The sequence below is a fragment of the Alligator sinensis genome, unplaced genomic scaffold, assembly GCF_000455745.1.
Source record: "Alligator sinensis unplaced genomic scaffold, ASM45574v1 scaffold480_1, whole genome shotgun sequence".
NCBI lineage: Eukaryota > Metazoa > Chordata > Crocodylia > Alligatoridae > Alligator > Alligator sinensis.
The window spans coordinates 41028-56358 of NW_005842462.1; the positions used below are offsets into that span (position 1 = coordinate 41028).

Here is a 15331-nt window from a genome sequence, read left to right on the forward strand (position 1 = left end):
TGTAGGGAACTGTAAATGGCAGTCAGTCACCTAATTTTTGTGTCCTTGTGCCTATTGCTGTTTACAGTTGCCAAATCTCGCTGTAACTGGGACCACTGAATTTAAAGTGTTTCCATGTTACCTTTAAGAGGTTTAGCTGCAATTGTATCCAAACTAATTAAAATCACTTTTGTGACATAAATTAATCCACTTTCTCAGCTTTGAATAGTGCAAGGACCCTTCTCTGCATGGGTCTTAAAGCCAAGTGAGAGGTGATATTACACACTAAAGTCAGTGCCTAACTTTCACCTTTTGCTTTTCACCTCAGAGGTTTCCATGAGGATATGAAAGAAAAAACACAGAAGTATTTGGAGTCTACCTGATAGCTAATGAGCCTGGTTGACTGACTTACTGACTCTAATTGTATTTAGTTTGCTCATTCTTGGCAGGCAGCTCTCAACACTTACTTAAAAAGATCTCCTATGTTGTTGAAATAGCACAGCAGAAATTTTTCTAGACATGTCTAAATTCTTAATTTTCTTCAATTCATTTTTATTTTCTCTTTCTATGGTCCTAAGTGTCTCCCTTCACTTTTTACATCCTGTGCCTACTATAAACCACTGAACCTCCACGTCTGCAAAATGGAAACAAAATCCTCAATCTGCAGTTAAATGAACTGAATTTACAAAACCTTATGACAGAAATGCCTTTTAGTAAGAATGTCACCTTAAAAAATTGCAGCCAGTTTTGCCTGTCACTCCTCCCAGTACCTGACAGCTGCTAAGCAGCTGCAACCATAACTCGAATTCTACTCTTTTTATGCAACTTTAAAAGCCTTTCTTGTTGCCTTTTTCCAGCTGTTCAAAATATCCATCTTAAACCACATGGCCTTCTCTTTAGCTGTTGCCACAGAAAATCTGCTTCTCTCCTTCCCTTCCCAGTGCCTTAGCAATTCTGTACACCCACTTCTTTCCTCCCTACCTCCACACCCTCCCCAACCAAAAAGCTCTGGGAACTTTTCTTCTGAACTTCTGCTTGTTCAGCCTCTTACCCCTTACTTCTTGGCTAATGACCTTGCCTTCCTTATTTGCACCACAAGTTCTTGGTAAAATGTTATTTTCTCTGTCATCCCCTTTTTAGAAGACAATAACAGCTGAATAAAAACCTCCAGAAGACACACACAGGCCTCAGTCTTTCAGGGGAGGGGGAGCTCCTTACATTCCTTGTCTTGGCTTTATCAAAAGTGTAGATGAGTCTGTAAGCTTGTCAGGCACGTGTCTAGAATCTTTGTGCCTTAGTACTGCATTTAGTACAGGGCTCTGATCCCAAAGGGAAACTTTGGGGATTACCACAAGACAAACAATAAATCAAGCAAAAAACCCCACAATAATCCTAAAATAAACTGATTTGCTCCAACAGGACAACTTGCTCAATTACAGTCTGCAGAGGCTTAAAGGGTTTTAAGATCAAATAGGAAGTCCCAGCTGCTTTCTCTATCACAGGGAGATCAAAACTTCAAGATACCTGAGCTAGGCAATAACAAACATTTATCAATGTTTGATAAATGCATTGATAAATAATAAATAAATAAATAAATGCTATTGCTACTCAGTGCCATTCAGAGTAGCAATAGCAAACAGAAAACCTCATCCTGAACAACAGAATGATGGCATAAAGGACCTGCCTGACCCCAGTCAGCACACTGCATAGCAATCCATCCCAACTTTCAGTATACATTCATAGATGTTAGGCTCAGAAGGGACCTCAGTAGGGTTGGAAAGCCCCAGGAAAGAGCACTGGGGTCAGACAACCTCAGCTGGTGCTTGTCCAGTCTCCTCTTGAGGACCCCCAAGGTAGGGGAGAGCACCACCTCCCTTGGAAGCCCATTCCAGATTGTGGCAACCCATACCATGAAGAAGTTCTTTCTAATGTCCAACCTAAATCTGCTTTCTGTCAATTTGTGGCCGTTGTTCCTAGTTACTCCAGGGGGTTCCTGGATAAGATTATCCAGATCTGAAATTGCTATTTTACTTATTTGATTAGGCACTTCAGTGGGAATTGACTGCTTGCTTCCCTGAAGCTCCTTTGAAAATTCCAAACATATTTTTTCACAGAAGGAAAAAACCAAACCCAATTTTTTTTTAAAGGTATAGAGCCTTAAACAGCTCACTTACTCTCTCTGCCTCCTTACCTCAGGGTAGGTCTCTTAAGCAAGGGCAACGCTAGCAGTTGAAACAGAACAAAAACCCACTTGCCGCTGTTCATTCATATCTATACTATCTATGTACATATCTATTCAGTGAGCACCTGTGTTCCTTGTCACATACATGCTGCCTCAGAGCACATTAGTGAACCATAATATTCAAGCAGGGACTTGGACAATGTGATATTAGCTAAACACTTCTTTGACACAACAGTCCTGTGTAGTTGATTTCCTGTAATTCCAGCATATGAAGCCACCCTCCTCTCTGCACTCAAGCCTTTCAGAGTTAAATCCTCTCGTCTAGGTCCAGAGGAAGTGGCCCAAACCTAACAATAAAATAAAGCTTGTTCCTGTGGTCCAATTATTTGGGAGCGTTGTAGGGGAGGTGTGTCAGGGTAGGTATCCTGTTTCCCTTCAGGTCGCCCGTTCCCTTCTCTCACTAGCTTTATACTGATGTTACCTCATTTTAAAGAATTATGTTGAGAATCAGAGTATTCAGCATATTCACTTGCAACAGGACCTATAGAAAAACATGTGTGTGTATATATTTTAAGAAGTATTTCTTGGGTCTTGTATGTTGCCATACAATTGAATACCTTCAAATTATATAGGACCAATCAACCCTTATTTGCAGTGAATGCAATTTGAAATAAATTGCCCTTTAGTAACTGAGAAAAGTTCATGTATTTGTCTGTTCTAGCACTTAAAAAAGTTTTCAGGGACTCCTAATTGAATTGTAAGACATTCTTATGTGCTGTTTGGCAATATAAAGTATCACACACTGCTATCAAAGAGGCTGGCAGAAAGTTCTTTACACACACACACACACACACTTCATTACGCTATAAAATGGCTAATATCAAGTTTTAATGACAGCTTCCACCTAAAATATAGGGGAAGTATATGCATATTTAAATATTTAGCCATACCTACATCTAATATAGTCTCAATATACACTTAAATAGATAGGTCCTATATATAAAGTACCTGTGAACTGAAGTCCACTCCATCATAGAATAGACTGGGGTCTTTACCCTTGTTGGCAGCCAGTCTAAGAGTGAAGCACTAATAGGTAGACAAATAGATGATCTCCTTTGCTCCAGTAGCTCCTACAGCCAAACTGGTTCCAAATGTACTGGCACCTGCCTTTCCTTTAGATGAAACAAGCAAAGCTGAGAGGGGGACACTGGTGTGTGGGTAGCTCACTGTCTCCCTATACACTGCCCAGGCTTTTATACCATGGAAATTTCACTCCAGTTTCACTTTATGTTCTAGCAATGATTATGTTCAGAGAGCTGACGTCTCACTCAGTGTAATTCTATTGTTTCGAGAGACAGACAGATGCCTACTAAAGGTACCACTACTTCTGTCACCACTTGGCGGTAGTGGGGTGCTCTTTACTTCCAGTGGCGTGAGAAGAGAATCAGTTTTATTACAAACGATGTGGTCCTAAACAGAACAAAAGTGTCACTCTCTAGAACTCCACCCTCTCCTGCCCCTTTCCGAAATTAACAATTCAGCAGGGCAGTGTAAATGGAGAATGTAATGCTTATAACAGCTTTGAAAGCAGAACAATATAGCTTGCCATTCAAGCAAACAGACTTTCCTGGGTGTCTTTTATAACTTTACTATTAATGCAAGTGTAACTCAGGTACACCCAAGGGTGTGCCCTATTCTCAATTGAATGGGATGGGTAGGCAGGAGGGGGTGCTGTGCGAGGGATGCCAGAATTTCAAGCAGCTCCCTCTTTCCTCTATAGAGTTAACCCAAGCCCAAAGTTCTTAACTATATACAATTTATTAAGTTATAATATACATAAACATAAAACTAAGTATCATATATATATATTTACACAGAGAACACTAACCTAAATCACAATACAACATTTCAATTACACAATATAAAGCGCAAACATGAACAATCTTAATAACATCTATTCCTTAATATAGTCCCTGACTCATGCCAAGAGACAGTCCTCCTTCCAATGGGGTCCCTTGGGGGGTGTCCGGGAAGCACCAGCCTCCCCCCCGCCCTTAGGGCCTTAACTAGGTGGGGGGCTGCTCACCCAACCCCTTCTCTGAGTTTGCCCACCGCAAACGTCTTTCCCCTGTGGGACCCAAGGGCTCAATGACTCACATCCCCTCAGGTGACATGGTCAGGGCACAGCTTGATGGGGTCTCCTGTGCCACAATGCCTCTCCAGGCCTTTCTTGCGCTGCTGGGCTCCTCTCCACCCTGTGTCCTGCTCTGAGCACCAAGGGCTCAGCTCCTTTCAGCTGCTGCACCACTGCTGCTGATTCCTGGGTGCTGGGCCTCACGTGCAGCACTACTATTTCCCCATGTCCTGGCTCAGCACTGAGGGCTCTCTTAGCACAGGCCGGGCTCTTCAGGCTCCGGCCAGCCATCCTCACGCTGGATGGCTAACCCAAGCAGTCTCCGGTTCACTGGTTCCCAAGGCTCAGGCCCTTGAGCTGCCCTGCGCACCGTGGGACCTGGCCGCTTGCTGGGAGATGGGGCCTGAGCCGCCTCACTGCAGCCCCCAAGGCCCTGCCGGGGGTGCAGGCTCAAGCCACGGCTTACAGCTCCCAAAGCCTGGGCTCCGTGCACCGAACTGTGCACCGTGATGGGCCCGAGCAGTCTCACACCTCTCCCAGGGCCAGGTCTCCGTGCACTGTCCCTGTGTGCCATCAACAGTCCAAGTGGTCTCGCACCACTCCTAAGGCTGCTCCTCCAGTGGCAGCTTCAGGAGCCTTGGGCCTATTGCCCACTGGGGGAGATCTCCCCAGCTTTTCTTGGCTCCGCTCTTCTTGAGTCCCTCGCCGCATCTGCCCCTTGTGCTGGGCGCACAGCTCCTTTTATAAGCTCCAGGGCTCCATCCCTGAAGTCTTCCGGGCCTCACAATTTACAGTCTCCATCCAGGGGAGCTCTTCTCCCCCTCCCCTCAGGAAAGGGGCATGACTTTTCCTCCTGCTGCCTCCTGATTGGTGGATGGGCTCCACCAATCAAAAAAGCAGGATCTCAAGCCTGGGACTCAACCCAAGTTCTGAAAGGTGAGCCTGCTACACAAGGATTGATCCCCCTGATAGCAAAGCTACTGTGTGCATGTGTACACACACACACACACACACACACACACACACACACACACACACACACTATCCATCTGTAGCACTATATATATACATATATACACACAGACACATCTGAGTTTGAACTGAAGAAATGTGCTACAACTGGATCCTGGCCCCCATTACGTACTTGGACATGCTAGGACAGAGCTATAGAGAAAAACATAACAACTACTATAGGAACCATACTAACTGACAAACAGCTGTAATACAGGAAACGTGGCTCATTTAATCAAAAAATCAGATACACGCTTCAGACAACCACTGCCTAAATCAGAGATTATTTTTTAAAAGTCTGAATGGAGAAACATAACTAATTTAGGGCTAATGTTTCAGACTTGGTTCAATATGAGTTTTCTATTGGGACCAAGCAGTTCTAAGTTTGCTCCTAGAAAGATCTTCATCTTATTGAAACTTTACCTCCTTATTTCAATTATGACATTGAGCGGAGGCAGTATTTTTTAGAAATTAAAAAGTGAAATTGAATTTGGTTAAACTCTTGCTCTCTGTAGCTGCTTTGCCCTTTCATTTGGTACATTTGTATATATCTATCCTGTAGTGTTAAGGTTGTAGTTTGATGTCTTCAACTAAGAGCAGTACCCTGCTGTGTTAGTCATTAAGTAAAAGTCACTCAGAGGTTCAGGCTAAATAAATATGGGCTCACACTCTAAAGCATTATTTAAAATAAATTAATGTAATGATGCTGTTACTCAAAATGGCATCAGCAGCTTAAGTGATTGACACTTGGTATGACTGGCAACATGCACCTTTGCTGACTTGTTTTCCTAAATAAAGTGCTTAGGGCAACTTCTCAATAGTGCCTGTTAATCTTGAGAAGTCAATTTGTGGTACCTACAATCTGATTTTTAAAAGCACTGATTTATTACAGTGGCAATTAATTGTGATTTCAGTTGTAGGTACTCAGCACTTCTGAAAAATAGGTCAAACATGTCTCCAGTTGGACATACAGAATCAGTAGCCATTAAAAAAAATCTATAATCAATGTTCAGGGTATCAGATGATGTAAAAACAGTTAACCAAATCACTAGGAAATGGGGTATGGAATGGATACAATTAGAAGCCACTTTTCTATTAACATTTTATTGGGAGTTGTGGGGAGTTTTTTTACTATGTTTCTGGATGCAAAGCTGAAGGCAAAAAAAAAAAGTAAGTCACTTCCTGCAAATATGATAAACTATATTTTTAAAAGATAAACTTTGAGCGTGCAAAATCGTACACCCCATTTACTGGCAGAAGGTCAGACTTCTTTTTTTTTCCCCTCTTGAATCCCCTGGCACCCAGGAAGCTCTCTCCTGAAAGGATGCAGAACAGAAACCATTGAAAAGTCAATTAGATGTAATGGGCATCTATATACATGCTCTGAGGTGGAGGGGGGAGCACTTTAATCAAAGAAGGTCCAAGAGCTGCTCTAATGAAAGTGCCCATCGTGTCACATGTATTCAGCATCCCTCACTTCAAAATGGTGACAGGGGGCACTTTAACTAAAACTCATTTAACAAGCGCCCCACCAACATTTTGGAATGTGGGGACGCTGCATACACGTGATGCGGAGGCTGCTGGTGCTTGAAATTAGCACGCTCCAGCAGACTCATAGCAGATTCGATTGAGTCTGCTCCGACATGCTAATTAGCATGCATCGGAGTGCTGCCCAGTTATTTTAAACACAAGGGAATATGGCCATCACAAGAAAATGAGTGCTTGTTAATAGTTATCCTGCCACTGCATCTAAGAGAACCGCTGTACAAGAGAAGACAAGAGGATCCAAATGAATGAGCCAAGCAGCATAGACACAGGGCTCTACCCAAGAGAAACCTATTCTGTTAAATATATTCACTAAATTACTTGGCTTTTGAGTAAAGGTAAAAGTGTAAGCTTAATTTTTCATGGGTATAGGTTGTAGCCGTGTTGGTTTAAGGACACAGGCAGACAAGGTTCTTTGGGTAAATCTGATATCTTTTATTACTTTTTGTATCTCTTTGCACTGTGCTATACATCTCTAATTCAAAAAGCTAGTTTGGAACCAGGTCAGTGTGCAGGCAGTTAAAATAATGGGATGCACGTGGAGAACAAGAGAATAAGATCCCAAGCAATTGATACTGGATAGAGCCCAAGCAAATGATACTGGATTCATGCATTGCTTAACTTTTTAAATAGAAACTGAGTTAATCTGAGTGGTGATGAAGGTGCCAGACACAACTGTGGTCCCTTAGGTCCTGTTTTAATCACAGAACAGGTACTACAGACAGTAATAGGCAATTGGCTATCTATTGTGGTTCAGACTATATGTAGAATGAGATTGTGTAGGTGAAAGGTTAGTTCAGTCTCTGAGTTAAAGCTACAAAATGAGCTGTTTTACCTCTGGTGCCTCCTTCCTGAGGTGGTTGGGGGTTGTGTTACATCTCTGTCCCTAGCACTTCATTATGGCTTCCCACACAGTGTACTGACCTCAGTGGATCCCATTCTTAAGCATCACACTCTCTTGTTAAATTGTATGTAGAGCCACAATGAAGCAGGGCAGTGTACCAGGTTTGAGCACTAAAGTCCTTTTGTGGATATGAGTCTGTGGAGTCCCTTCAGTCTTGCCCTTCCACTGAGACCATACCAGAGTGGCCATCTAGTGCCAGTGGTGCAGCACATTCTTGTTTTACAAGGATACCACTGATGAATGAGCAAGACCATGCTCATTTCTGGAGTAACTCTGTCCCTAAGAAAGGCCTTTAGTGTGGGCCACGCTTAAGGAGGAAAATCACCTCCATATAGAACAAATACCTTCTGGCAACAAAGATGTCTCAGTCTATACATAAATACTTGTTATTAAGAAAGGCTGAAGATAACAGGTGAGGTCCAGCTAAAGAGGCAGTTGCAAGGACCTAGAGACAGCTTGGGTTTAGTTAGGAAAAACTGGTGACATCAGGCTAGTGCACTAACTTGGGAAGCAGCCTGAGCTACTTCTGCATTGTGGAAATGTCAGGTGCTCTCTTATGGCCGATGGTTACCTTTTGCAACCAGTACAGTCCAAAGTAGCCACAGAGGAATCCAGGCTTTGGCCAGTGTTGTCAACTAAAATAAGTGGTTTGAAGGAATAGAATGAGAAACTAAGAATACAAGGTTTTAAAACAGAAGGCATTCTTCTGTGCATGAAAATAAGGCTAATTCAGCTATAACAGGGATTTCATTCAGAGGGCAGTAAGCCTAGGGAACTAATTTCTCAGGACAAGTCCTCAAAGGAAATGAGTGTTAGGTACCAGAGCACCAGAATTTTGTTACTGAAAGAGCAGATCAAGGGATAAAGTGCCAAAGCAGAAGTCCTGTCTATGTGGTCTTTTCCTGTAATACAACATTAATTTCTTAGCATGAGTTCTTGCCTTTTCCTTTCATTGTATTTATTGCACATTGTGTAGAAGACATTAAAAGCAACAAGTGTGTTTTGAAATAATTAAAACTGTTTCCTCAAATCCTGGAGCAAGAGCCACTGTTGCACCTCTGAGCTTCATTAAGGGATGGCAGAGAATAGTGATTAGAGAAGAATTTTTGAAAAGAGAAATAGTAAACTTGGGGAGGCAACAAGAAGTGGGATCATCCTTCCTTCAATGGTTACAAAATGTTTTTTCTCTCCCTCTAAATAAAATGAAGCAAAACAATATGTACATACTGATGATGCCCACAATAATAACTGACCAATCTATCTTTTTTAGAATTCAAACAAACCCAACCTGACTTCTTAGCACCATTCAGTTTTCCATAGCTGTTTTTTCTTTCAAAGAGATGAAACATGTAGGACGCATCTACACATGCATTTGATCTGGCCTAAGTTTACTCTGGTGTAAGCTACTCTAGCTCACTGCTAGTTGTCCCACCAGTGGACCAAGGCAATGGCTGGGACCTACCCCACCCCTGCAGCTCTTTCCAAGCCCTGTGCCTTGATTACCCAATCAGGGCATGGGGCTGAGACCTGTTCATGACCAGGACAGTTCCCACCTCTCACCTTGCATGCCAGGCAGAGGCTGGGCAGCTTGTTCCCTGCTCTGATCCACAAGCCCGGAGCTGGGGGGTAGGGGGAACAGGCTGGGGGGGCTTGTTTCTCTCCCAGCTTTATGAGTGCAGAGCTGGGAGGAGGGGGGGACACAAGCTCCTCAGTCTGCTCCCCCCCACCTCTGCACTCACAGGGCTAGGTGGGGATGAGGTGCCCCTGCTTCCACCAGCAGGGAGCTCCAGCTCCATGACCGTGGTGCCAGTGCTGGGAGACCCTTATCTCCCAGTGCTTGCTCTGTGACTTGTGGGCTGGTGCTAGGAGATCTTTATCTCCCAGCACTGGCCTCATGGTCACAGAGCCTGTGCGGGGAGAGAAGGGTCTCCCAGCCTCAAGCTCTATGATCACAATGGCAGAGCGGGGGCTAGGGGATAAGAATCCTTATCTCCCAGCCCTTGCTCTCTGATCGCTATCTCGGAGCAGGGGGCTTGGAGCTCCCTGTTGCCAGGGCAGGGAGACATAGTCCCTACTTGGGCTCCTGTGGTTGATGCTGCCCTGGCAGCAGGCAGCTCCCGGGGACAGGAATCTATCTCCAACCCCCTTGTGGACAGCTGGCTGGGAGCAGATTTTACTCCCATTCAGGTGTCTACACAAGTGCTACTGTGCCGTTACTAATCTGAAGTAAATTTTCTACTTGCATTTGCAGGTAGCAAATTTACTCAGACTTAGGGAGGTTTACTGTGTAGGAACCATGTACACATTTAGATGCACATGCTTACTTCACAGTAAACTATGCTAATGGGCAGTTAAGTGTCTTATGTAAACGTGCCCGCATATGACTTGGTAACTATTATCATTACACAGACTTATGAGGCTTGCTGTCTTCCCAAAAGCCTCATTTTAGTCCAAATGTTCTACAAGAGCGGGTCTAGAGCTCATCAAAATATTTCAGTCATAAGAAATGCAATATTTTGGAAGCTCTTTTTATAACATTTTAACATAAAAAGCTTGATTCCTGACACTGAGAAATGAAAGCAGGTGCTTATAAATTAATAAAAGCTTGAGTCCTACAGGAAAATTGCAAGCAGTGACAGTTATAAGATATAACTTCTGCCATTCTCAGTTGGGTTCTTGTTAGTCTTATCTAGGATCGTACTTGCTTCAAACCTGTTTCCTGTAATGACCAAAACACATAGGAGGGGGCCAGAGAGCATAGAATAAGAAGCAATTGGATCTTATATGCCTTCTGATCAGGCAGACATATCCCTTCCATTCAACTCAGTCACTGATGCAATCCTACATTTGAACACATTCTGGCAAGGTAAGAGCCTTGTCATCAGTACAGGTCAAATCATGCCAACCAGAACCATATGTGATTCATGACAGCAGGGGCTAGTGCATGGCTTGATCCTGAGAATGCCCACCACTTTGCGATATGTTCAGCACCTCAAAATTGGGCTTGTAGTTTTTCTGGCCTTGGTTGTCAGGGCCTTTCTTTCACATAAGGCCAAAACAACAGCCTAATTCTGCAGCTTTGGGAGGCAGCACTCACAACAGTTGCCCTAGCATGTGTGCTGAGTCTGGGCTGCAGAGGTCATGACAGAAGAACAGGTTCATGAAAAAACACTTTATTTGGAAAGATTTTTGTCCATTTTTTTTTTAAAAAGCAGCAAATTATTTGAAAGCTCAAAGAGCTAGACAGCTCATTCTGCAAAAAAAAAAAAAAAAAAAAAAGGTTCACTAGGAAGAACATTTTTGTCAAGGAGAAGGAATAGGGACCAGTAACGTCAAGAGCAGCCTTACCAGCAGGTACACTTTAGAAACATAATGTGTCATTCCCATTGCTCCCCTCCACTGTTCTTTGTCTTAGAAAATGTGAACACTCTTAAAGATAACACTATTATAAAAAAAGTTAGATTATCATCCCTGTTATGCCAAACCAGCACATGCATAGGATGTTTTTTCCCTCCTTCATAGATTCACAGGATGACCTTTGTCCAAGCAATGGCTGGAGGTGCTAGAAGGTTTGCCTATCTATAGAAATAGATATTCTTCTATTGTGGCTTGTAAGAAATTGGACTGCCTTCCAATGAGTTCCAGCTCCTAACTGCTTTTATCGTTATAGTGCGATGAAGCAATTTTATTTTGTTTTGCACTTCATAGTGTCTAGTGTGATAGTTTTGCAGGATAGAATGGAGTGGACAACATTTTCATGCAAGCACTATGTTTCATTCATTCTCACCTCAGTTGTTTTCATAAAGCTCTGCAGGAAAATGTGGCAGCACAGCTACAATTTCTCCATCTCCTGGAAGCCTGCCTTGTATTATTTGCATTCTGACTGACTATATCATTCATATAATCAATAGCAGTTAACTACTATGATGTGATCTTCATATTTTTCACTGGCATTCTTTTAACTCTTGTGTATAACTTTGAACCATATAAAACTTTTCCCATTTCCTGTAAAAAGGCAGAGGAAAAAATACTTCTAAAATGACTTTGCAACATGTGCTTTATTTTAAGTCATTACTGAGTCAAAACTACACAGTATAACCTTTTAACATACCTTACTCCCTCAGTGAGGTTTTTCCCCTCAGAAATTGCATTTTTTTAACATGGAATGAAACCTACATTACAATCATAAATTTTCATGCTACAATGTTCTCTAACAAACCATTTGTGTCATCAATAATAATAATTTTAAGAAAAGGCCATTTTTTCAAGCTCATATGTACTTCTACATTTGGGAACTTAAAAAACCCGTCTCGGAAGTAAAAATGTGAATTGGAATATGTAAACATTTTTTGTATACCTGAAACACTGGAAGGAAAATATCAGATAACAGCAAAACTGTTGCCTTGAATCATTGAAATGGGAAAATGCATGTTGTGGAGAGAAGAGAGAAGCACAGACTATTCAGTCTTCAAAGGGTTATAAGAAATTAAACATATCCGTATGTCTTTTGACTGGCTTTTCTTTTCCTCTCTAATGAAAAGCAGTCATTTTTGAGAGGGCGGCCCTTCAGAACATCCCAATTTTTCACCATCATTGATCTAGCCATTAGTTAAACGTTGATTTTTTTTTTTCCTGAGAAAAGTCATTGATGTTTCATGGAGATGTCTCCTGTGACTGTACAAATAAAATAAGGCAGTTAAAGAAATTGTCACTTTGTTTTCTTTTTGCTGACAGAGGCTTGTCCACAGAGTCTTTGAAACCTCAGCTTTTTTATAAATGGGCATGGCTAGATTTTCTTCAGCTTCCACTCTGGCATTTTGTCTCGGGTGTCCTGAAGGCTAGTCAGATTCCCATTACTGTGGCTAGGAAGTCAGTGACATATAACAGCATATTGCACAATCCAAACTATATCACTCCTGAACATGTGAAGAAGGTACAGTAACGTCATCTGCAGGGTCACTCCTTGCTCTTTACAGGTACAAATTGATGTCTAGAAGTCCAGACATGGATGGAAAACATTTTCTTCACTAAATTACAAAGCAAGGTCCTCAGATTATAGGAGTGGCATTGTAAAAAAACAAAATCAAACACCTTCTTCACCGTTTATCCTTAATTTGAAAGGCAGCGTGGATTCCTCAAGATGTAGCTTCCAGGATTCCATCAGTGAAAAATCACTGCTACCTAACTAGAAAAGAATTAGCTCTTATGAGAATATTGTGCTTTTGTGTTTAAATTCAGATGAAGTCAACTTGATTTGTAGTGAAATGCCAGAGATCAATTAGTTTTTTCCCTAGTCCATTTGATCATAGTCTCTGGTGAGCGGTAGAGGAATATTAATTTGGCATATAGGTCTTCCTCTAGTTCCAGTTCCCCAGTCTCTCGTACTAAGAAAATGTCAGTACACAATTTCAAGATACGATCCACATTTGGGAGCTCCTCAAACATGATGGAGTGAGAGATCCCACTGAAGAACTCACGGACAAACTTTCCAATCACCAGGACAACTGAGGCATAAAGTCCCATGATACTGCAAAGCAAGAGATGAAAATGGTCAATTCTGCTTTCTAATCTCGAGGTAACTCCAAGGATAAAACAAAGATATTGACAGATTTTTTGAAACTTGACTAGAAGTAAGCTTGTGTGAGTTGGATGAAATACAGATTAGAAACTCCAGCAACTAAAAACTGCGTTGCAAAAGTAAGTGGCCTATGGAACTTAACATTTCTCAGAAACTTTTAAATGGATATGCATATAGGGTGCTTTTACATGTGACAAAATTGGCCTTTAAAGTGGCTTAATTGCCCTTTTGCATTGCTTTAATGGTATCACTGTTTACACCTGTGGTGGTGTATTTCATTTCAATTTCATCACGCTGCACACGTGTGGTAGCATATTTTACTTTACATTACCTTGTTATGTAGCAAAGTAAAACACATCCCATGTATTTCAGTTTACTAGGTAACAAATTGAAACAGTGCATGTGGTGCTGGAAGCCCAGATGTGCTCAGGAAAGCTCGGGCTTGGTGACCTTCCAGTACCCTGTGCACCATCCATCCCCACCACCTTCTCTGATCGCCAGCACACCCAGCTGCCCTCCTGCCACCTTGCCACACTGCCCAAGGGGCAAGCCAGCCATTCCCAAGAGTCTCAGGATGGTGCACGAGGTGCTGGAGCCTACCTGTCTCTCCCGCAGCTGGGGTGGGGGTAGGGGGGTGGGAGGGCAAGTGAGCTGCTAGTGACCCAAGAGGCCCCTGAGCTGCAGGGAACTCCGGACCTTCCCTCCATGGTGGTGGCACCCCACAGGTGGCATCTGCCTGCTAGCACCCTGCCCAGGCAATCCTGGGGGGGGGGGGGGGGGGGGCGGGGTGCCACCACTGCGGAAGGAAGCACTGGGCCCCATGCAGCTCAGGGGCTGTGCGACCCAGAGGCAGCTCATGCGGGCAGGCTCCACCAAGAAAAACAACTTAAAAAGCAGCGAGAGACCTGATCTTTTTTTTCCCCCAGAGCCTGCCTGCCTCTCCCATGGCTGGGGGGTGAGCTGCTGGTGGGACCTGAGCTGCAGGGGTGGTAGTCTTTCCCTCTGCAGAGATGGCTCTCCTTGGGTGGCACCCACCCACTAGCACCCCACCCGGGCAGTCCTGGGGGGTGCCACCACTGAGGAGGGAAGGGCCAGGCTCCCCTGCAGCTCAGGGGCTGGGCGACCCAGCGGCAGCTTCTGCAGGCAGGCTCTATTGAGAAAAAAAAAAGAAAGAAGTGGGGAGGGCCTGATCCTTTTTTTTTTTGGTTCTGGAGCCTGCCCACATCTCCCATGGCCACGGGACAAGCTGCTGACAAGCCAAACAGTCCCTGAGCTGCGGGGGCCCCAGGTCCTTCCCTCCATGGTAGAAAAACCTCCTGAGACGAGCCAGGTGAGCTGCCAGCAGGTGGGTGCTGCCCGGGGGGCGCTGCTGCCTTGGATGGAAGGACCGGGGTCCCAAGCAGCTCAGGGCCTGCTGGCAGCTTGCCCCCAGCCACGGGAGAGGCTGGGTGGCTCTGAGGGGAAAAAAAGGATCGGGTCCGTCACTGCTTTTTTTTTTCTGGTGGAGCCTGCCCACATCAGCAGGTGGAGGGGGGAGGTGGGTGAGCTGATTGTGGCTGTCACTGTGATGTGATGGAAGTCTCTAACTTGAAACGGTGGGTTTTTCATCAACACAATTAAAAACCTACCATTTCAGTTTAGAGAGAACTAAACCCCGTCACGTGTACAAGCTGCCATAAAGTCATGGGGAGCCAAAATCCCACCTACTGTGGGAATCCTTCCAAGGGATTTCCTAAAGGAAGCTGCCAAATCAGCAACTCAGCAGTAGAAAGGGATGATGGTTTGCTTCCCTGCAGAAAGGTGAGGGTTTCTCCATCCAGAAATGACATCACCCTGAAAAAATGGTCAGTAAGGACACTGGAGGTCATCTGTACCTCTCTGACAGGCCCAGGGTCTCCTGCCTTTTCTTTCAATATCAATGGAGTTGTGCCAATACTTTTTCCTCTGGCAGATGCTCTTCTTCAATTGGTCCTACAATGTGGAGGAGCTCAGCAGGAC

The 15331-nt window shown here is 43.8% G+C and overlaps 1 protein-coding gene across 1 annotated transcript in view; it reads right to left on the minus strand.

Annotated features, from left to right (window-relative positions):
• Positions 1-11087: 11087 nt before the first annotated feature.
• The window catches only part of LOC102376224 (piezo-type mechanosensitive ion channel component 2-like), a 518739-nt gene continuing 514495 nt past the window's right edge, over positions 11088-15331 (minus strand). The window contains 1 exon segment of the mRNA XM_025212438.1: positions 11088-13282. Within this exon segment, the coding sequence (XP_025068223.1) occupies positions 13030-13282 (253 nt within the window). The 3' untranslated portion in view covers positions 11088-13029.